This window comes from Ostrinia nubilalis, chromosome 8 (assembly GCF_963855985.1).
Source record: "Ostrinia nubilalis chromosome 8, ilOstNubi1.1, whole genome shotgun sequence".
In the NCBI taxonomy this organism is placed as follows: domain Eukaryota; kingdom Metazoa; phylum Arthropoda; class Insecta; order Lepidoptera; family Crambidae; genus Ostrinia; species Ostrinia nubilalis.
Genome location: NC_087095.1, coordinates 7,588,539 through 7,613,309, shown reverse-complemented (window position 1 = coordinate 7,613,309; position 24,771 = coordinate 7,588,539). Strand labels below are relative to the sequence as shown.

Below are 24,771 nucleotides of genomic sequence, written 5' to 3'. Positions count from 1 at the left end.
CGATTAACGTTTGTATTACGTTTGATGTCCTCTAAGTACTTACTAGGCGTTATTTACTTTAAAGCAGATTTGACCAACGCCTTGTTATGTACACCTAATTTGCAGTATTATCAAGCCTCAGATTTTCTTTGTATTTGTCTGCTTCCAAAATCCAAATGCTTGACGGATATGACTAATCCACTGGCACACAGTAGGAACTAGAGATATGTCAGATACATTAGTCTCTGTTGATTTCGTAAGCTATACAATATGTGACCGTAAATAAAACAAAACAAAATAGAAAAAATATTTCTTTGTTCATATTTGAGACAACTGCTGGAGAATCCACGAATAATATTCTGATACCCTGGTATACACGCCAGGGTAGGCTGCTTCGGCGCACCCTTCTCCAAACGAGACGATTCCTATTACGAAGTTGTCTGCCACCAGTGGTCCTCCAGAGTCGCCTTGGCAGGCGTCCCTAGGAGGGTTGAAGCCACTGGCGCAGATCATGCCAGAGGTTATGGAAGCGATGCGAAGGTAAGCGCGCACGCAGGCTGCCTGCCCGATGAGGTTTACTCGGGCAGCTAGGAGCACTGATGATGCTGAACCGTTGGACTGCGGAAGAATTAGAGAAATATTATCTGTGATATGTGAGTGGAATTAGACCACTCCCACTCTTCCAGTGGATGTCGTAGAAGGCGTCAAATATCACAATTCACAGTCCTCCCTATGACCTTATGATGATGAGGAGAAGATAGAGCAGTGGATCCAGGTAAAGATAAATAGTCATTTACAAAGTATATACAATTTAGGTACTAAATAACATTCTCGAATCCCTGGATTAATATAATACCCATGTGCTTGTTTTAGAAATTAGTTCACCACAACAGTCAAGTAGTAGATCGGAATCGAACTGCCGTCCTGTAAAACCGACAGTCCGATGCCAAAACGTCAGAGCTATGAATACCTCAAAAGAGTTTAGTTGAGACATTTATGTTTACTCTTTACATGAACAGTTAATCAGAGATATTTTGATATAATTATTACTGTGGCGAATGTGAAACATTAAATATTTTAGTGCAATTATGGAATCCTGCGGGTTCGAATTGAAATTTGTAGCTGATTCTGCGAATGAGCGTTATCTTTACTGCAATGTAAATAATTTAATATATGTGGCCTAAATTAATTTACGAACTTTACTTTTTTGGATGTTAATTTAATAGTAATAATTAATTAATCAGGGCTAGTAAATTAATTAACATTTTGTTCGTTACTTAAATTATTTAATTACTATTTCACGTATGATGTAATATGTTAGTTCCAAGAATAGCTAATGAATTTTATTTTCAGATTCTAGGTAGCGTGGAAAATTAACAACACTTGAAACTGGAGTCAATATCGTAGTAAGTATTAATTTTCCGAATATTTTCCAAGAATGCAGAAGAGTGTAAATAGATACTTGGTATCGTTTTTGACAAAAAACTACTATTATACTTATTCTGATTATCAATGGCTAATTAACAAAACTGTCAACTTACCGCAACGGTACCGAAACCTGTAACCAGAGCTTCATACCCATCCGGGAATGTCAAGCCTGCTGGAGCCCAGTCGATTGGCGCTACACTGCTGGAAAACACAATGTTTGTGCTGGTGACTATCACGGCTATATCATGTTCCAGGGTGGTTACACTGTATCCTGCGTGAGACAGTATTTTGGATACATCGTAGCGGGTGCCTCCTGAGAGACGGCGGGACGTCCCCACTGATACTCTGATCAACGATGGCTGGTTAACGAAGCTGTAATACAAAAAAGAAACAGTTATTCACCTTTATTTTCCCTTTAAATATTAAATTAGTATACTATACGATTACAATAAACAAGTAAGTCTAAAATTATGCTACTTAGCACAATATTAGGTGCTACGGTTATCTAAGTACGTTTATTTTATACCTAATCTAAATCTAAAGTGGTGATGTTAGGATAAACATTCTAAAGCAAATTCATGTTCTAATTAAGTATTACTTCTTTAAGAGAACGATTAGGTATGCTATAAATACAAGACTATAATTATATTAGAACAACAATTATTGTCACTATACAAACTCCAAAATAACTTATGGCCTAAGTAGTCCAGTATGTGATATTTTGATATCGGTCCCGAAGAGAAAGTGGTTCTATTTGAGCACCGGAATCACACCTTTAAGAGTATATCACCACAGCACAGCTTTTAATAGTTTAAGGTTTATTAATTCATTTCGTTGAAGAACTTTTCCTTACTCGCCGTCGTATTACCGATGGAACATAGGTACAGACTTTTCTTCTAAGCCAAGTGCTTTCGATCCAGAAAGTTAAATGATTGTAAATAATAATAATATATTTTATTTCCACACCAAAATTAAAAGATACATAAAAATTACGAGAAAAGTATCCGACGTGTGTACTAGAGGCTAAAGTAGAGCGATCCTGTATTTCAGGACTCTAGCTAAGTAGGTCATAAATTCTTATTCGACTCTTTCCACTCTTCCATTTTTTGCCAGCGTAAAGAGTTTACCAAATATTCAATTTACCCCTGGGTAAATTAAAGAGGACGTACTTCTTCAGTACAAACCTAAAGATCTTTGGTATAATTATTTTTAAACTTTTTCGTTTGCAAAATTTAATTTATTGTATTATAGGGTACGACGACCTGATAAAGGTAGCAGGAAGGCGCTGGATGCAGGCCGCTAACAACCGTGCGATGTGGAAGTCATTGGGGGAGGCCTATGTTCAGCAGTGGACGTCCTGTGGCTGAAATGGTGATGATGATGATTATAGGGTTGTTGCATTCACGAAAGCGAGTGAGCTTTACATGTGTGGTGGCTCGCTACTGTTCGTTTTTCAAACGTTTTGATAGACATTACACTATCGTTATGTGCATGTACACACACACACAAGTAAAGCTCACTCGCCTTCGTGAGTTCCATGAACTATATCTTACTTGACTACACAGTGGGCAGCGCTCAGCACAGCCCTGCTGCTGATGATGATTGCCCCACAGCTGTGCGTCCAGCCGCCGGATACACTGCGTTGTAACGTGGCCTGGTATGGCACCTGGGTGATGTCGACCTCGTATCCATTCACTATACGAGCTGAAAGTTCTTCAGGAGATGTTGGCAGGCATACTGCGGTGGTAACTGCAAAGTATCATTGCTTTTTCAGGATATGTATGTAGGTATTATTTTTATTTAAAGTATATTGTTCTCTGAAATGATCGCAAAAGATGCATACCTATAGGTCCTGTAGTACGTAACTAAACTTATTTATTTTATGGACTTAGATTTCATGTACGACTCAGAAAAAGCAGAGCCGATGCCAAACAATGGGAAAAGGGGCTAGGGAAAAGAAGAAAGAAGAAGAATAACGAATAAGTTAGTGCTAGTGTTATGTTAGTATGTATTTAAATGTTTAGTCTAATTTCAGTAATTTTAGGTAACAATATGGCACGATGGCGTGCGAAAACAGAACTGCTTTTGACATAAAATGGATGCTACGTTAAGACCTGACTTGAGACATTAGATATAAAAACTTACCTAATAGAAAACAAATTGCGAAGAACTTCATTTTAGTAAATGCAAACTCAGACTGAAAATCTAACACTGATCTCGTCGGGAACGCCCGAGATATTGATTACTTATCTGTGATCTTCATGATCAAGAGCCGGTGGATATCTTGAGATATGATATGGCAGATAAGTGGGAAAATGCACAATTTTTATACTTAGGTTAGTTACATAGTTTCAAACTTGATAATATAGATGGTCTTTGTTTGTTTTGAAGTAACTAGGTGTTATGAAGAAAAAATATTTTATTACACTACTGCTGTATTTTTATGAAACCACACAGCTTTACGCAACCACACATTTTTTTTCAGCAGTTCGCTATATCACATCTTGAGTTGCACTAAATCTCAAATGTCAACAACAAGCGTTACGTTACAAAAAGAACAAATACCCTCGCAAATTAAGACATAAAAGAGAAACTTAAATGCGCTGTTAAGTCAAACAAGCCCAATACGGCACGACTTTTGCTTATTGCTCGTTTACGGCATATAGGCCAACTCGTAAAAAGGTGCAAATTATATTAATAGCGCTTTAATACGGTCCAGCGTGGCCTGAGCTGGGTTTTATAGGCGATCAACCGATGTCCCGAAGTCAGCAAATTTATGGAAACACTAACGTTAAGGTACATGCGGTTACAGCTGAATGGTTTCTAAGGCCCGTATTACGAAACATTCAAAACTTTGAATAAATAATGAACTCAAGTTTGCGATTGGTCTAAATATTAAACATCTGATTTGAGTACTTAAGGATCTTGAGATTGGATCACCTTTGGAATGGAATTTAACTGTATTATGTATTTGAATACAACATTGTTATGTTTGCATATCTTAAACTTTTCCCGCGTTTGGTCTATCACGTACATATTATTTTACAGGAAAACCCTCGTGAAGTGTGTATTTCCCAAGATAAAAAATATATTGCAAGCATGACAAACAATGCAGACTTTATTATCTGTAAATAATCTAAGTTTAAAACTCCCGTATTCACAAACATTACTATGAGATCTCACAGTGCGCGTGGACGCACAGGGTGACACACGAACCAATCACAGAGCTCTATTCAACGCTGTGCGTTCGATTTGCTGCTTCACTTAAGCAAGCATCGTTTGTGAATACGGGCGTAATACGTAAATAGTGCAATAGATCTGAAAAATGAAATTTAAGTTTCAGAACTTATTATGACCATAACGAATAATACGATCTGTTGTCCGTGCATGATGTTTCAGTGTTGATTATAGTTGGCCAACGATTCCAAATAGCCAACAACAAAATTATTTCCAGTAGTTTTTACGGCGTTTTTTGTGTTACGCCGATATTCGTTTTTAAGTCGAGCAATAAAATGTGAAATTCGATATGGTGTGCATACAGGGTGGAAACGATAAGTGATCTCATTCGATTATTTCTAAACTATACAAGATATCGAAAAACTGGTTACTGATCCTGAAAGTGCTTCATGAGCTCTATCCAACGGTACCAATAATAGGTTACAGAATTAACTGGATCTATCCGAAAATTAATTGTTTTCAGCTTCCATACATTTAGTAAAACCACATAATATTAAAAACTATACAAGATATTCAAAAACTGGTTATTGATCCTGAAAGTGCTTCACGAGCTCTATCCAACGATACCAATAATAGGTTACAAAATTAACTGGATCCATCCTAAAATTCAATGTTTCCAGCTTCCATACATTTAGTACAGCCACAGTCATGGCACTCATGTCTTGATAATATTATAGCAAGTAAAGCCTAAAACCAATGTTTTCCATAAATAATTTTAAATAAGAATGCAATTTACGAGTTCATTTTAAGTGTTTATTGTTTAATAAAAAAAATTAATACGTCTAATTTTGTTTGACTGGCATACATTTAGTATGGAGGCTGAAAACATTTAATTTTCAGATAGATCCAGTTTATTATGTAACCTATTATTGGTACCGTTTGAAAGAGCTTGTGAAGCACTTTCAGAATCAGTAATCAGTTTTTCGATATCTTGTATAGTTTAGAAATAATCGAGTGAGATCACTTAACGTTTCCACCCTGTATAGCTTTGAATTGACCACTAGTTAAAAAGTTACCTAAATATAACACAGGTTACAAAACTCAATATTATAGGTTTTTAAACCAGAGGACTCTAAAAGTAAACGAAAATAAGATTGTGCCCTGAAAAGGCGACTAATAAAGAATTTGAACTTAATTTAATATTGGGCCAATCAGGATTTATTAGTCCACTAGTTTTAGAGATATTGCGCGCAATTTTGTTATTAACATACCTAATAGATTTCGTTACAAACGCTAAATTCGATTGTCATGATAAAACTCAGGCCTAATTTAAATAACTAAATAATAACCGAGTTATAAAATTGTAGCAAACATTTCTTGGCTTCCACTGCTTCAGGACGCAGAAAGGCATAACCTACTTTAGTTCAGTTTCAAACGAGTGCTGTTATTGTCAGGTATTGCAGCTCCACAAACCAGTAGTCATCTGTTGGATCTACGCAACGGCTTCCTTATCGTCATCTATTGTTTCCAGTGTCCAATTGGAAGTAACCTCAGAACGTGGACGTAATAAGCTTATTGGGCAAGATAAGATAGTGTTCATTAAATCAATAGAAAGCCGCGAGCGCATGGGAGCGCGCCTACGCGCATTCCGCTGGGAGCCAAAGACCTCTGGCTTCCTGGATCGCGGGCGCAGGGATCTACCTACTTATCTGTTTACGGTTTCTCGAACTGCTCCTATTCGATTTTCAAAGTTTGTGACTCATTTGTTTTAACCGGTTTTTCGAGTTGTGTCGTTTGGGAATAACCTCTTTCTTAATTGTATGTAATTAAATACCTGGTTTAATCTCAATTAAACGTTTAAAATTAGAAGTGCAAACAATTTTGTAGTACTAGCACTAACTAGCTTCTAGTACCTACTGCTAATTACGTATTATAAGCTATTTTTATCTTATTACAGGCAGTCTCAATTTGGAGTAATCAATTATGACCAAAATTTAGTCTCAAAGTGATGCTACAAGCAACTGTGATGGTTCAATAGGTTTGAAATCCAATTAGCAAGGCAAATGAGCAATAATCTCATTGGATAAATATAAACAAGAAACGATCACAACCTGTCAAGTGTGGTCTTAAGTCAAATGACATATTTTTGTTGATGCAAAACAGATTATAATTTAGAAACCGATATATAATCTCGGTCATAATTTCGTTAGATTCACAGCGCTAATCCACGCATGCGCTTGATTCACGCAGCATCAGTCTTGTCTCAGAACAATGGTTCCGCCGGTATTGAGTATTGCAGTGTGCTTGCACCTCGCCGGTGAGCCGTGAAGGACGGGACTATTTGTCGACCGACTTCTAACCGCTGCTTGGGGTTTGGTACAAGATACAAGTTAGGAGCGAGTATTTTTTTCTGTTGCGATTTCTATGCAGCCAGGATCTACATTTTAATATAGAAATACATTTGAAATACAGATTAAATCGTATGAAAATGGTCCTGAAAATAGTTAGAAACTGTATAAAACCCGCAAGTGGATCGTAATAAAGCCGGGTGGGTCCAGACTGATGTAACGCGTAATGAAATGTATCTTGTAATGTAATGGAAATAGTATGGGCAGCACTTTACACGTCATGCTCGTAGTGACGTCCACACGTAGAATTCGTGTTACATTACTCGTAATCTTACATTACACATTTCACCCGTCTGGACTCGGCTTAAGGTATAATTAAATGAAAATGGAAAAAGTTTTCACAATCATGTTATCTGTAACTAACTACCTTAGATAATTGTACTGAAACTGTTCTGCAATTAGGTACTTAAGCACATGAATGTTTGTGTTATCGAACTCATGTTTCATAATAGTCGAGTCCTCACCTCATCATCATCATCATCTCAGCCATAGGACGATAATAAATAACATCTTCTTTAAAATATTTACTTTGAAACGATATACTTCATTGTTATTGTTTTGCTATAAACATTTGAAAACTATTAAAAACGCCGCGCGCGAATCATTTCCAATGATGCCCCTTGAAACGCCGCGCTTCGCGTAAACGCTCTTAATGGGAACCATAATAACGCTTTAACTCACATATTGCACCAAACTAAATGCAGATATCGGATGTCCTACAACTTGTTAGTTTTATCATTATGGCGACTTAGTGGACATCTTATTGACAGTTATGTGGCATTTTGAACAGGTTTTTCATATTTTATTTCATATAACTAGCCACTGCATTTAATGGCAATAAAGAGCGCGAAATTATTATGATTTGAATTTATTAGCTCGCACCACACGTGGTCACGCACGTGATTTATTTATATTGTTATTTGCTTTAGGTGTTGGCATTAATTCTTTAGGTGTTTTTCAACGAGTTTGAAATACAGTTATGTGTTTTGAGGTTTATTTGTTATGCTAGAATTTGAAAAGTTTATCGCCTCAATATTTGGGTAGCCGCCGGCGCTTCTTCTTGTTATTGATATGAAATTGTTCATCATCACATTACACAGATACTATAATGAATTCCTTTTGAGCCTGTTTCCGGATATAGGCTTTCTCTACTAGTCTCCCTTGCAGTTCTTTGCGCGACTCTACCAACATTCGGCTTCTGTCGGTTGTCCTTTTTGTGGCCACCGTTCACTCAAAAGGATAGTTTCTATTGATTACAATATATTTTTGGCATCCTTTGATATCCATTAACATTTCGGACTTTAATGACATCTCCTTATGATCTTTTTTAACTTTTGAACATGGTGTAAGGTGCTAGATGTAAGTCTCACCGTGCCAGTGAGAGGCGTAGTCTACAGCTTAAAATTGAATTTGCATATAGAATTGCGATTTTCACGTGCAAGTAAAGTTAGTGTATTATCCGAGCCAGTGGAGCGACGATTTCCTATTTATGCATTGCTATTGTGCTTTATTTGTATCAAGGTAGTGACCGTAAAGAAACATGTGTAGGTTTTCTTCGGTAATGTGGAGAAAGAAATAAAATAACGGACTGTATAATCAACTAAGTGAAATGTGAGATGATTTAATTAAATTAACAGTTGCTGTTCATTCTGGATTTATTGATAGGAGTTTTATAACCTGCTCGTGTTCGCCCGCGAACAGAACTTTTGCAGACGATTGCTGCCCCCGCGCATATGCGTCCCGTTATTTATTTAAAAATGAAAAATACTAAATACTAAGGACAGCAATGTAATAACTACACAATTTGCCATGTACCTAATCTATGGTTTCCATATACGAGTACATTACCACAAAATATAACATTACGTTGGAACAGCAAGTATATTAACGGAATCAAGAAATCGCGTCACCCATTGCATTTACCGTTCGACAGACGCGCAATGTAATCCATAATTAAATACACCACAAAAATAGTCACAGCTAAAAATAATAACGTGCACAGAACTTCCTGCATTGCACGAACGGTGACAGCTATTTACATACACCAGAACACTGGAGGCACACGTTTTCTATTTTTCAATCGCAACGTTCCGCCTTTCGATACTTTCCTATACTAATACATCTAGTTTTGCCATTTTATTGAGACCCCCCTCGTCGACCTTGCCTAGCAGTTAGCTTGCACTAATAGAAGGTAAATGTATGCAAAGCTAAAGGTCTACGTTGAGTGGTCCGTCCGAAGCGGAAGGCGCCCGAGTCGGACAATGCCCGCGATCATGGCGTATTCCCACTTCATTACGTATTTACTATAGAACTCCCGCTGTCTAAACTTAGTACTTTGTTATGAAGATTGAGTTTATATTAAACGTTAATAGTTAATTTGTTATCAGAATTACAATGTCGGACGCTGGCACTCGAGACGCGCGTTATGATAATGTAAGGATCAACTTCTTAATTACTAACTCATGCCATAGTTTGTCAATCTTATGAAGTGGTACAATAGATAGGTACTCGTAAATTGTAAGTAGGTACATATTTTAATTATGTAATCAGCAACTGAAATGTTTTGTATTTTTATGTATGAACGTTCGACCTCAATCAGGCCTGATGACGATGATGAGTGATGATGAGGTAGGTCTAAAGATACCCAATCAGTATCTAGTTACTCGCATTTTAAAGTCATTCACAGAATTCCATTCCCCTACATACGCTATACTTTGTACGTGCAATTTTCGTATTAAATGTGAGTGTTAAAATGTAATTATGTGACTGTTGATCAGATAATTAAATTTAGAATGACGGAGACATTGTTTACAGGAAGCACCACATTCGTCGACATTCGTTGGTCAACAGACTGCTGGCCTTCCTGTGGCAGCGGTGACACTTATTATCTTCTGTCTCCATCAGTTGTGTCTGATCTGTCACTGAAGAAAGTGTGTTTGAGGATAACCTTTCAAAGTTTGACAACCTGTGGTTTCCGATGATTGTAATCAAAGTCTATTTTATTAAGATTTTAAAGGATGTACAAACCGCCGCCCTATTACTATTACATACCTACTTTGTCACAATCTAGTCTGGTATATCAGATTCAGACAAGACATCAATGACCAACCAACACTGCAACAGTTTATTTTTATCCGTGAACTCTACCATGATTCATCTGTCTATATTAAATAACAATTTCCTACGTTTGCACTTTGTTCCGCAATATTGTATTTGCCCAATATGGTACTCTAATTGAGCCCGTGCGAAACACAAACAGTTTGCATGTAATACTCGACAAATCAGATGTGCTACTGACCTTTATATCACCCATTCTATTCCCGCCCGAGGCAATGTGACATCACTCAATATAAACGAACACAATCAAAATGTGGTTTATGCAAATTTTCACTTGCAGACAATGTCAGTTCATTGTTTTACTTTAAATAAAATCCATAAACTACGCGGTTGATTACATTCGATGTGCGCGTGGGCATACCAAAACATAATTAAGACGGTAAATTAAATGATTTCACTTTCGGTCATTGCCGTAAACATCGGAAATTGTACGATTATTTATCAACGTGGAAAAAGTATAAACCGTCAGTTGCCCAATGCTTGGATCAACATGATCACTTCTATCGAGTGTCACTAAAATACCCGTAACTATTAAAAACAACATTATTAAAATCGTATTTTACAGGCGCCGTACGTGATTTGTGGTTGTTTTTGCTGTCTGTAACTCCGTGTTATATTGAACTCAAACTCCTCGCTTGACGATTAAGATATCCAAAAAATGTTACTGTTTCTTATTAAAGATTTGGATGTTATAAAAATACGATCAAGAGGCAACGGCGATCTCTGAACCGCCTACGATCAACAGCTACATTAAAACTGCATTCAGGAACCCTGTGTTGTCACTGCTAATCTCAACTAATACATCCTATGATTTCACGATCACGAGTTAATGAGGGCATCACCTTAGGCTCGCCAATTGGCGATACAGGCCAGTGACAGCCCTTTTTGGGCTAGTGGCGCTAACTGATATACAATGACACTGATAATATGACAGAAGAGCTTTCGTACCAGTGGGCTGTAGAGACTAGAGACCATAGCGACTAACGAGTGCATGGACTCAGGACTATATTCGCCAATTGGGATAACTGGTAAGCGCAATTGAGTTCTTTTCTTCTTCTTTGGTTTCGTTCTTGATATCCCTAACAGCCATACTATATCTACGTCAGTAAAATATTCCATATTTGACTTCACATTAACCAGGAGGTCTTTCAAAACAAGACGTTATAAAACAAACAATTAGTGGACTATCATACGTGGGAGGAGCAGTCGGACAGTTCTTAATAAGTCGACAATTATCTACATTAAAACGACCAATACTGACGAGTGGGCAGCAAGGACTTTTGCCATGTTTGGGAGAATTGGCTCATGTACTCTATATTAATGCTTCTTTATACCTTTAGCAAGTATCAAGATTTGCTGGTAAATGTTCTAACTATAGAACTGTAAATTGTATATTTCAGGATGTAGGTAATTGTTGTGGACTGGACTGGACGAATCTAAAAATAGCCCCGTTTTGCTGTTGGGCTGTAATTGAAATTTGACTCTATGGCCGATTTATAATTTTATCTAGAGAATCGGGAATATTCGATGATATTTTAATGCCTTGAGATCTGTAGCTCTTAAGCAATTCCGAAGTAGAAATGAAAAATCTAATTCTGGCCCTCGATGGGTCATGGTGGTTGTTTGGAAAGTTTTATAAGCCTGACAATGTCTTATACAATTTTACTAATCATCAGATATCGAAAAATGTAATAGCTACTTTATGTCACATTTAAAATGCATTTAATAATATTAACAGTGAAGAGGATGCAGGGCCCTAAATAGACAATCCAAATAACACACATTGCGGTCGATCCCGGATGGGTGCTCGCTATTCGTAGGTACATCAACCACGGCTGTGCCTCATCCGGGTCAAATCGGTGAACTATCATATGACTGTTTAATACGTGACTGAATTAAAAATAATAATCAGGTAAATCCAAGTTCGCACGCAAAGGAGTAACAACATTATTATCATCATCATAGTTGTAATAAGTAAGCCTATTTACCTACTGTTAGGCAACATTAGCTCATGCTCAATACTCATTTATTATGTCAATTTTCAAACACGTCTGAAACGATGCCTTAATACTTTTTTTTACTTTCATCATCAACCATCCAATTTCAATATAATGCTGGCTGAAACAACTACTTGTTTAGGAGTATGCCTAGCCTAACACCTAGCATCTTGTTCATCGGCCATTAATAAGTATACCTTTTCTGCAACTCTCTACTTATACACAATTTTCCTTTTGCTTGCAGGTTGCAGTGACGACGAGGCAGTGTCGGCACCTAAAGAAAAGACTGCAGCATCCTGCAGGTCAGTTACTTCATTTTTATTTCTACCTGCCTGAAATACTCGTAAATCTATAAAAGGCAATGCACAAGACAAACCACGAGAATACAATCTACTAAAATGTTATCGGTGTGGGTTTTAATGAATAAGGAATTGATTGACGAAAATTCTGATTACGTTTTTTGTTTTGTTCTCATCTATTTGGTAGATGTATTAGTGTCATTCTGTCTATGTGTTTCCATCTAGAAGCTTTTTTGTGGTATTTCTGATTTAATAACAACTGGAGAACAAACGCTACCTACACCGAGCATAAAGGATAGAAACTATACGCCTACTCAGGCAATGTGGAGAAAAACCTGGGGTTGCCATATAAAGTAATAAGACAATGTAACTCATTATGTTCGGATTTGCACCCACGCGCTAACTTACGGCCGGTGTCCATGATTTGTGCTTGACGTTTTGTGAGGATCGCTGGCCGATTGGAAGTGAATCAGACGTGTCATTGGGACGTAAACACTGGCTGTCCAAGTGTTCAGTCGCCATAAATGGGGCATGTCGATTTACTTAATGCGTGCGCGCATGCATTAACCGAAGAACAGTGCTAAAGATATTGTAAAGTGATTATTTAATGTTAACATTCAGGTCTCCTAACGTTCGTAGATGCAGGGAAGATATTTTGTATTATAAACAAGCGATACGACACGTGATTTTTGTGATTTGATGATTAAAAAGTTTTTTAAACTAGTGATGGAGGGACCGTTAGGCGTACTGGCAGTACCAGTGGCACTGATTTTCATTATATAATTTTTCACTGTACTTACGCTCCTGATAAAAACAAACATACAATATGACATAGTATGATTCGAACTTCCAGTTTTTCTTATGTCTAACATCGATTTTTTTTAATTTCTTGAATTAGTATTTTAATTCCATCCATAAATCATAGAGATGACTTTAATTTGACTCTGATTAATTCACGACCAGTATCATTTGAGTCCCACAACTTTTATTGCTCGTAACTAAAACTTTTCTAATGAGAGAAAATGGTTGATTGAGGTTATTAGGCCGTTTGTACTATGGTGCCTGACGGATGGCCGCTTGAGTGTGGTGTTGTGACGTGAGATATACGTTTGTCCGCTTCGTTTTGTGTCATTACCTGCCGAAGCCGGCCCACGGGACGCGCCCGCGCACGCTGTCACACGTCGACTTTTACACTGGCGTTTTTAAAACGCTGGACTTTGAACATGTTCGTGATGAATAATCAAAATTATTATTATCAAATTCGAAAGTAATTTTCATTTGGAACTGTGCTAAATGAATTTAAAAACAACGGAACAATGCATGGTAGAGTCGATTTTTCTATTTTAATAATATGTTAAAGAGTGGCTAAATAAAATACATCAATCGTGTAGATCTAAACTGAAGTTAAATTCCTTATTGATTTCATAGGCAGATTAGGTCATCATACCCGCTCTTTCTGGTAGTTAAAATGACACTTTCACCATCTTACTTACATTAAAGTGCCATATCTAAATTAAGCCGTAATAGTTTTAATTTCACAGCTTGTTCATAATAGTGTTGAGTAAAGCAAAAAGGTGTCTACATATCCCGCCGTCTGGCACGCGTTAGTTAGATGTCTTTTGGCGCACGTGTATAAGCTCTGATTTTGTCTTATTGGGCAATGAGAATGATATGCACCAACAAAAGGGTTCTGAGAAGCATCCGAGAATGTACGTCCCATTGACTCATTCCTTACGTGTTCTTTAATAATAACCGTGTTTCCTTTTACAGTAATTTTAGTTAGAAGTGCGGTTGTCGCGTTATTAGGGATTTGGAATACTTTGTAGAGTTTCGTTATTATTATGTTAAAGATATTTAGTTTAATATTTGCTTTGTTCATTTAATTCAATGCGGCAGAAATAGTTGTAAAATATCGTCCTACCTACATTTAAAAGTGAAATGAAGGCCATCCGCTGCTTTGATTAAATGTAGATAACACTTTTGCCACTTAGAGAAAGTATAGGACTATAAAATAAATGCTCTTAACCAACACAAACAAAACTAACTGTAACTTACATGGAAAAAACACGCGATTTAAATATTAAGTAGGTAGGTGACTCTAAGACACTTCTGAAATACCCTCGTCCTTATTTTTATTTCTCTCAAAAATAAACGAGATTAAAAGTATTGCATTAATTTATCTGAATTCTCGGCCTCGGCTGCACTCGGCTGATCATTGCTCAACTCTAGTTTCTTCAATTGGTATTCGCAATTACCTTCAATATTTCCTCACATGTCCTAGGTCTTGCAATATCGTTCTTATTAATACAGTCTTAAGAGTTAATAGAATATTTTGCAAGTGTTAATTTCTCATAATGATAGCGGCTTGGGTCACGTCAATTCTGTGATTTGCGGTAGATATAGCCCTGCCATATTACTTATGCAACGCTTTCTCCGTGCGTTCTCCGTTAAAACGGCGAGAGAGAGTCCCACCGATTGCCTATTACTAGATTACCTTGCGAAGTTGAGAAAATAAGAAAGTGTGTAATGGTTCCTCTTGTGTAGGACGCAATAGGTCTCGCTAGAACAAACGCGTGACGCACACAATACGGCTGTCAGGCTGGGGCTTTGTATCTCTAATTGAAGGAGGTTGTGTGCCATCAAACATTAAAGCTACTCTTGAAGTGAGTACTAACTGGTTTATTAATCAACTGATTCATTTTTCAATTAGAAATGGCAATAAAAATATGGCCATTTTAGGCGTATCTTCTATCGTATGTGGCTCAATTAGGATCACAACAGTAGAGTCAGTTTTCAGAGCTGCAACCACAATCATCATTTCAACCTATACATATAACCGGGACCATTCCCACCTCTCGTTCCTAACGTACCCTCTGGTGTAGCCAGGATCTACAGCTTGACCGCTAATAAAAAGCCAACCCGTGAAGGTCAAGTTTGTTCATGTCATGATAATGGTGATAAAATCCTAAATAATGATGAACTCTAACTACGTCTATTCTAACTACTTTGTACGAGTAATATGTATGTCATCACTTTTACTTGAAGTCACATGTCTCTGATCTAGCTGAGCCCGATCATCTTCACGCTCTAGCAAGATCAAAACCAATCAGGTCCATTACCGTGTATTAAACGGTGTATGTATTTAAAAATGATTGTCTCATAAAACGATGCCACCAAAACAAACTGCAATGGAAAGTGCATCACCGGCCAGTGTCACCGCAAGGCTAGCTATTATAGTGATGCGACATTTTCCTCCTTCCTGCCACACAACCTCGCCAGAGGCCGCCACCCGAATAAATGTGACGTACCTACGAGTTCACTTGTTTCTCCTCAAGACTAACATAGGTCATGTAGACTAGGTCATTGAACAGGTGGGGAAGTTTCAATAGTTTTTCAGAGCAAAAAGTTTGGTGTATTGATGTTTGAAATCATCTCGTAATAACTTCAAGAATACCTCGGCACTCTGACTATTATACTCTTTTTTGTCGAGTATTAGAAAACGTAAGTTACACGTTTCCGCACTAACCTATTGCAAAATTATTAATTAAATTATTAATACATTTTCATTACGTATGTATGAATGTACAATTTTCTGGCTTTCAATTGCATGCATTTGATTTTTCTTTCCTAAGTAAAAACCATTTTTTTTGGTGCTGTCAATCTTGTTAAAATGCAAAAGAAATCGTGTCAGCGAATCGGTTAAAACAGACGTTCCAATTAATTAAATATTAACGAGTTCAGTTCTATTGATTTTGAAGTGCCGTTACATAAGTTTAGGCGTCGAATTGTTTGTCAATACTTATTTACAGTTCGCGGAGGTGATTGTAATCTTTGATACCAGTCTAAATTCTTCAAGCGTAACAGCTACCGCAACGTTTTTGTGCAGACGTAGCGGACCATCTTATAAATATTGTAAGTTTTATTCGCTTTGTTAACAGCCGGTTGTATGTTGTTGTCACGTAGACATTCCAATTATCACTTTTTTAAAGCTTTTTGGAACATATCCGATTTCTGGTTGCGATGAGGGATTTGAAGTTTAAAGTAGAATGTGTGGACGGCATTTATTGCGTTAATAAAACAACTACGTATACAGCGTTTCACTCTAGTGGTTACGGACTGTATAAATTATTTCCGATCTATCGATATTTTGTTAAAATACGATATTATACTTTACTTTCGAGGCTTATGACCAATTTATTTATACAGGGTGTTTGGCGCATCGTGTGCCAAAATGATTTGGCGGATAGAATGGGTCATTTCCTATATTTTCAGCCCCCATAACACGTTCCATGTCAGGCGGCTACTTTTATATTAAGTTTTTTAGTAATTTCACCAAAATACCCAAAACGCATCATTTAATTTCGATTTAAAAAAAAACTACTAAGCGTAGCCTCAAAGTAAATATTTTGTTTTGACGTGCATTGATATAGGGTTGCATCAAATCTAAATTTACTGGCAAATATCATCTAGTTTTTTTTTAATTCAGCTTTGAACTTTTCCGAAAAGTTAAAAATGGACTGAACATTTAAGTTTACATGGCTATAAAATTTTTTTTAAAAGAGATAGCGATCTTCGAATTTTATCAAAACTTTTCTAGTCTATCCCCATTCAAACGGTATACTAATCTTGTTTAAATAATAACAACAACTTCACAAATTCCCTAAATTAGTGCATTGACTCTATTCGGACTGATTTGCGAAATTTGTGTTTATAGCCCCTTTTTGTGTGAATAACACGTTAAATACCTACAGGTAAAAATATTTATCTTATGCAATGTAAAAACTTTTTCCCTATCGTTTTTCAACGTGGATTTCTTGAAATTAAAGACGAAAATAATTATTTTGATCGTTTATTAATTATTACAAATTTTGTTCAAAATGTCCGCCTCGGCAACGTATACACTCACGACATCTTCGACTGTTGTCGTATGCAGCCTCATTTCTCTTTTTATTACTATAAAGGCGTTTTCTATTCGTTGTTGTAGTTCTTCTAATGTTTGAACTTCCGTTACGTACACCAGTTCATTACCTCGTCCCCAGACGTAAAAATCTAACGGAGTTAGGTCTGGGGAACGTGCAGGCCACTGTATAGGGCCAGTCTAAATTAGAAGAAGATGTCGTTACTTACCCCCTTACTAATAAAACTTACACGCTCGTTGATCAGTGTTTTAAAGTGACGTTTAGTATGGAAATGTCATTTTAAAACAGTGATCAACAACTGTGTAACTTTTTATTAGTAAGGGGGTTAGTGTATACGTTGCCGAGGCGGACATTTTGAACAAAATTTGTAATAATTAATAAACGATCAAAATAATTATTTTCGTCTTTAATTTCAAGAAATCCACATTGAAAAACGATAGAGAAAAGGTTTTTTACATTGCATAAGATAAATATTTTTTACCTGTAGGTATTTAACGTGTTATTCACACAAAAAGGGGCTATAAACACAAATTTCGCAAATCAGTCCGAATAGAGTCAATGCACTAATTTAGGGAATTTGTGAAGTTGTTGTTATTATTTAAACAAGATTAGTATACCGTTTGAATGGGGATAGACTAGAGAAGTTTTGATAAAATCCGAAGATCGCTATCTCTTTTAAAAAAAAAATTATAGCCATGTAAACTTAAATGTTCAGTCCATTTTTAACTTTTCGGAAAAGTTCAAAGCTGAATTAAAAAAAAACTAGATGATATTTGCCAGTAAATTTAGATTTGATGCAACCCTATGTCAATGCACGTCAAAACAAAATATTTACTTTGAGGCTACGCTTAGTAGTTTTTTTTTAAATCGAAATTAAATGATGCGATTTGGGTATTTTGGTGAAATTACTAAAAAACTTAATATAAAAGTAGCCGCCTGACATGGAACGTGTTATGGGGGCTGAAAATATAGGAAATGACCCATTCTATCCGCCAAATCATTTTGGCACACGATGCGCCAAACACCCTGTATAAGTAAATGCATTTGTTACTCTTCATATCAGGCGTTCCAATTGGAGACAGCAAGTTGTTTTTAATTCTAGTAACATTTCTTAGACCTAATTAAAACTAGCTAAAGTCAAAGTAAATGTTATTACATTTGTAATGGAATCTTTTAAACCTCTACAGATATACTCGTAAATTCCTGCATCTTTTTATGAAGGCAATTATTGTCGCGGCGAGTTCCCGCGCTGGACCGATGACTTACCATCGGATCATTGGCTCCATTTTACGAACGCCTTCATTAATTTACGGGACGGTTCCCGAGAAAACTCCCAAGCGCATGTTTCTCCAGTGCGTATTACTAAGAAAGCACTGGAGCACAAACTTTACACTGCACCCCGATTCCTCTTAACCTCTTCATCGCCTTAACCGTTCAATGCAAACGAGCACTTATTAGCCCGCCTTAAAATACTCCTAAACTTAACCCGACTGCAGCCGTATCTTTGTTAATTTGTTTCGCGTCCATAATATTGCGGTCCTTGAATAAGTGTCTTATTTTATTTGAGGTGCGCAAAGTATTTTATGGGCCGTGTGTGAGCGTTGCGTGTCAGCCTTTTTATGTGTTTGCAATACATTTTTTGCGTGCCACCTTTAAAATCATCGATTTCTTAAAAGGTGCGTAAACACGTTAACTTGTTGAAGGTTAAATATTAATGTACAAGGGTTAAACAGGAAAGTACGAGATGAAATAAGCAAGATGACCAGGAAGAGATTCGTTGTTAGTAACAAGGCAGCGAGACAAAGGCGCTGGCTCGGTCCACGCATATTTAAGTAAACGACTTACGGCTAGAGCGGTTCACATGCGAGTGCAATACCTACGCAGAGAGAGCATTCTGAAACTTTTGCATGGAGCTTGTCGGACTGGCTGCTACGAAGCGCTATGTAAGGTGTCTAATAAGGTCTATATGGCTGGATAAATGCAGGATGACTCACGGTATGACAATGGCATAAAGTGTGTGAATTCAAGTTTCAATGCAATATTGTGCTATGGTGATTGTCTTAACTTTTCATACCATTTATGATGTAATTTGATCATTTGAGACTTCAGACAGTTCAAGAATATTAAATTAATTTAATCTTGTCTCGTAATTTAGTTCCGACATGGGATATTATTTTATTAATACATACCTACTTCATTATCATCATCATTTCAGCCACAAGACGTCCACTGCTGAACATAGGCATACCCCAATGATTTCCACATCGGTAATTATTATGTACAATTGTACATATTAATACTTAATAGAACTTTAATACATCTTTTAGTAATAAATACTTTTTTACTTTTACTTTTTACTTTTATGTAAGGCCGCAAAGTCCATGCCTATGTAGAACTTAAAAAGACATAAGTCTCAGTACATACGAGGGGCGGCTGAAAAGTTTTGAGCCTAGGGTATTAAAAATGCCGATAGAAAAGTATAAAAAATATATTTTCCTATTTAATCTCCCTCTACTACAACGGACTTCCTACATGTGTGTAAAAGAGCTTTTAACCCACTGAAAAAAAAATCGCAATCTTTGCCTTCGAAATGAGCCTTTAACGCCGCCTTCATTTCTTTGTCACTCAAAAATCTTCGTTACTGAAGGTCTTTTTTCCAATTTGAGAATTAGACAAAATAGCTAGGGATTCGGACTAAAATATGTGGTGGGTGATTAATTTCTTGAAATCCAATTTTACCCGGGGCAAGCCATGCAACATGCGCGATGTGCGCGGGCGAATTGTCTTGCAATAACAGATTTCCTTTCGCCAGTTTGCCTCTCAATATTTCAACAACCACTTGACGCACTCTTATCAACAGTACAGTATAATAATCTCCGTTTATGGTAGTTTTTATTAAATAGGTAGTCAATGAATAAAATTCCTCCACAATCCCAAAAATAGTGTCTATGAGCTTGGGTGTCGATCGCTCCACTTTGAATTTCCGCGCGGCGTTTTCCCTTTTGATTCCATTGCATTGACTCTTATTTTGACTCTACATCGTACTGCCGGATCTATTACTTATCAATAGTGACAATGTGAGAAAAAAATTGTTAGGATTATGGCCAAAGATGTCCTAAAACTCCTGCGAAGTTGTGACTCGACGCTGGTTGTCGAGCGGCGTGAGCATTTATGGCACCCATCGCGCGCACCCCTATTTCATGTGCAAATTAATATGAGAAATATCGCCAATACGTTCCATGCTAATGCCTATGGTTTCAACTATCTGTCACAGCTTAATTCGCTGATCTCTAAAGCAAGATTAATTAAATTTTCATTATTTTATTCGTTAATGGCGAAATCTGGCCGCCCTGACTTGCGGTCATCTTTTAGCGACTCCCTGCCATGTTTGAACTATCGGATCCAATCTTTCATGATGGCAAATGAAGGCCCAGACTCCCCATAAACTGTAAACATCTCATCAAATGTTACCGTCAGCGTTTTGTTCCTCTTTTTGAGGAATTTTATGACAACTGTGTACTTCAATTTCGTACATTGCGCGGATGACTGAGACATGACGATGTTTACGAATTAATTACTAAAAGCGTGATGACGCTAATGAAATGAAACTTTGTACATATACTAAGGAGGTTATTGGCAAATTAATTAAATTTAGCGCGAGTCAATAATAACACTTGAAGATACTTAGGCTCAAAACTTTTCAGCCGCCCCTCGTATCATGAACATAATGCGATTATTAGTTAGTTGAAATCCTTTAAACCGTGCAATTTTAATCGCGAAGCTCTCAAAACCTTTCTCCAACAATAAACGGTGACAGACATTACTTATGCGGGTAGGATGGTAAGAGCTGTAATAAAACCCGGCGCGATTTTACATTACAGTAAGTCTATTACTCAGAAACAAAGACGACAGCATTCCAGCGTTTCATCGCTTCGTATATTTACAGCCTCTATATTACTCCTATGTACCGCACCTATAAGCATAAAATTGGCTACGATTATTGCATCCAGGTAAATGTGTGGGTGAAGATTATTGGCAGGTCTCCGACACGACAAACATATAAAGCTCCCATGGAGACGACGACCAAATGAGCTTTGTTTATGTGCGTCTTTTCTGTGTGTAAGCTCGGAATGCCAAACATGAGTCACGGTGTAGCCAATCTACAACTAACCATGAAAATGTAAGCGGGTCAAGATCTCCTCAACACCTCAAAAGTAATTGAAGTTTAAAAGTATTAAGATTTTATTAAAAACAGCTACAAGTGTACTTACTGCATTTGAATTTCACATTAACATCTCACTGACATAGATTGAGCTTTTTGAGCAATCACAAAAAAGTAGAGCAGATTTAGTCGCAGCTGTATCAAATACTTATCCGTCCCGTCAATGGCAAGCCTTAGTCCGCTCTGGATGCAGGAAGGCTCCACAAATAAAATATGTGACTCGAAGGCGACGTCGAGGTGATGCCGAGATGAGACTGCGCAAGCTGGGGGAGCGAGACAACACTCCCAATCCCGGTAGGAGAGACAAGGACAAAGACACACGCTTGGCTATCTGGAGAAACGCGAGCACCTCATTTAATCGGTACGCGCTTCGTTTTGTAGGATACGGGAAAATTTGCGATGTTTTAACAACACAGTTGTTTCATCCTTGGAGGCGTATGCTTCAGCAATGCGAATAAACAGATTGTTATTTTTGTACTCCTCGATCTGATAAAAAATAACTTTCTCCGCATAATTACCATCATTCCCATAGTATTTTATCAAATAGGTTGATCTCATAAAGTCTCTGTCAGCAAGTGTTACGCAAAATGTTCGTGTTAACTAATTAAAATTATTGTTATACAACGCGTCTTTGATGTCTTGATATGAATCTACTAACTTTGGGGTTTTATTTGTTTCATAAGTATCTAGCTTCGTTAATATTGACACGTTCTTTAATATCGGTACCACAGACAAGTTACAAAGTTTTACTGAAAAAGGTTAAGAATTTCAAAATGTATCAGACATTAATGTTGAAACTGTTTAAAGTTCTGAGCACACGAAGTTGCCGTAGTTTCAACTGAGCCTTAAAGTACTTCCTAGTAACTATCGATTTGGTTAATTACACGTACGGGAGAGGTTAACTTAATTAGGTTTGGAGCCCGAATCACATTAATGTCTTTATTTTTATCCACTTACAGTATTAAAATACCTAAAATAGAATCATAATTTAAACGAGTCTATATTCGAAAATCAATTTCGACTGACTCTGAAAGATGTGAGATTTTCAAGTGTTCTATAGTTTTAAACGCTTACAAACAAAAGTAACTTATTGCCCGAGCCGCCGGCTCCGCGCAGGTTACATATTGTCATGAGGCGGCGCGGGCGCATGCTACGCGGCTAAATGAAGATACGTCGATGCGGCTTACACAGGTTCTGAAGTGTGACTTCTTTTTCTTGGTGGTTTATTGTTGCTGTGGCGAGCTATGTTTGATGCATTATCTTCATCATTGATTAAAATTGTAATTATTGATTTTCATTGATCAATGTCAGGTCATTTAGTTCCTACTGCAGAAGTTTACCAGAGACAAAATGTAAGATTAGGCTTACATTCCCACGCTAGGCAGACGGTCTGGGTTAGGCCTGAAGTTTGAAGTTTGTTTTACACGTCCTAATATATTTTCAGCATAAAAGCTAACACTGCTTCAGGACAATAATGAGGGCCAGGACCTGAAAACGTCTAAGAAGGCATTTTAATAACAAAGGAGTATTAAAACAAATATTACAAGAATGCACCTGTTTCAAAATCAAAGACAAAAAAAATCAGTTTTAACAACATCAAGAATGAAATATCTCATCATCATCATCATTTCAGCCATAGGACGTCCACTGCTAAACGTAGGACTCCCCCAATTATTTCCATAAAGACCGGTTGGTAACGGCTGCATCTAGCACCTTCCTGCTACCTTTATGAGGTCGTCCAAATATCTATGAAGGCTTGAAGCCAGAATGATGGTCATTAAGACTTTTTGTTCGTATCACTTCAAGGTTCATCATTAAATCAAACTGACCGATTCAATAAAGCCTCTTAGTAATAGTTAATTCTAATACGTTTAACGCCATAAACACGTATATCCATGTTTACTTGTACAAAAGTAATTATTATAGCTAAAGGTCATAGATTATCGCGCAGCCTTGCATAAAAATTATGTACTTGGCAAGCACACAACAATAAGCAAGTGTGTGCTATAGTCATTCATTGATTTTAAAGTGACCTATTTCAATTTTCCTCGTCGTAACATTGATAACAATGATTAAATGGAAATTTTTATTTTATAAACATGTGCTTTGAATGATTGTGTCACACAAATAACTTTATCAGTATTTGGACTGTTTTAAAATAAACGCATTTTAACATAGTAAAATATAATGTTATGACAGATTTTCTATCTGTTGAATAGTAAGTTACTGATTTTTACGTGTTCTATAAATATTTTTACTGGCTTCATATTATTACTGTATCCATTATCGAAATTGCTAATTTTGATTTAACCCTCCGTGTACGAGGTGACTAAAAGTTACGTCCCGTACTAGGTGGGGTATGACACACCCCAATATACAAAGTGATAAAATTTTCATTCAACATTTTTTTAGGTGGAATTTAATATTTAATATTGATTATTTACGTATGCTAATTAGGTTTAAGAAATGCTGAGTTGAAAATATGTATTATGACATTTTTATCATAAAAAAACAAAAAGACACAATTTCCGTTGTTCTTGTAATTTATTAATCAGTTTCCTATGTATAATTTTTAATTAGTGCCTTTAATTATGACAACCGTTTTTATTTAACAAAGTACAAGTATTTACTTATAATTTAAAAGTAAATTAAAAACTGGAAGGGTATAAATTTGTTTTGATCATCGGTTTTCAATTTACCATAATTCTGATGAAAGAAAATGAGTATGCTCAATGCATAAAATGGGAGCGTAACAATTTTATTTATTTATAAAATATTTTATTCCATTTCAGTAGCCCATAAATTGTATCACTAAGTATAAATTGTAGCCCATAAGTGTATGTTCACATACATCTTCGGATCTCAGTACTAACTTCCAGATTCGCACTAAAAGTCATCTCATTTGACTAAAAGTCCTTGAAAATTTCAGATACCGTAAAAATCACGAAAAATAATATTTGTATTGAATTTTATTCAATTGACAAAGCTAAAAATATATAAATTACACCAAAACTGTTAGATTTTTTTTTAAACTTTTTAACAACGTCCCGTACCAGGTGGGGTGTGTGACACCCACACGCACTTTAAAGGCATGTAACTCAGTTGGTAGTCACCGCTGGACTGATTTTGCAACGCTGATCGAAGCAGCAGTGTCATAATTCCAGCTACTGAGAATTTCAAATTCAGCACTTGCAAATTTTAAAAATTGTGGCTATTTTTAAAGGA

The 24,771-nt window shown here is 36.6% G+C and overlaps 1 protein-coding gene across 1 annotated transcript; it reads right to left on the bottom strand.

Annotated features, from left to right (window-relative positions):
- Positions 1-277: 277 nt before the first annotated feature.
- On the bottom strand, positions 278-3,634 carry LOC135074162 (trypsin-3-like). Its single transcript, XM_063968467.1, has 4 exons — positions 3,553-3,634; positions 2,961-3,156; positions 1,521-1,779; positions 278-597 (listed from the first exon to the last, which is right to left on the bottom strand). Exons 1-4 carry the CDS (start codon positions 3,581-3,583, stop codon positions 298-300), a joined length of 786 nt encoding a protein of 261 aa, XP_063824537.1. The 5' UTR covers positions 3,584-3,634; the 3' UTR covers positions 278-297.
- Positions 3,635-24,771: the final 21,137 nt, after the last annotated feature.

What these genes read in the sequence shown, in the direction of transcription:
- LOC135074162 (XM_063968467.1), bottom strand. Translation starts at nt 3,583, where the DNA reads ATGAAGTTCTTCGCAATTTGTTTTCTATTAG. An exon ending in CGCAATTTGTTTTCTATTAG is followed by an intron (nt 3,157 to 3,552) that starts GTAAGTTTTTAT and finishes GATACTTTGCAG; the next exon opens with TTACCACCGCAGTATGCCTG. An exon ending in GCTGCCCACTGTGTAGTCAA is followed by an intron (nt 1,780 to 2,960) that starts GTAAGATATAGT and finishes TTTGTATTACAG; the next exon opens with CTTCGTTAACCAGCCATCGT.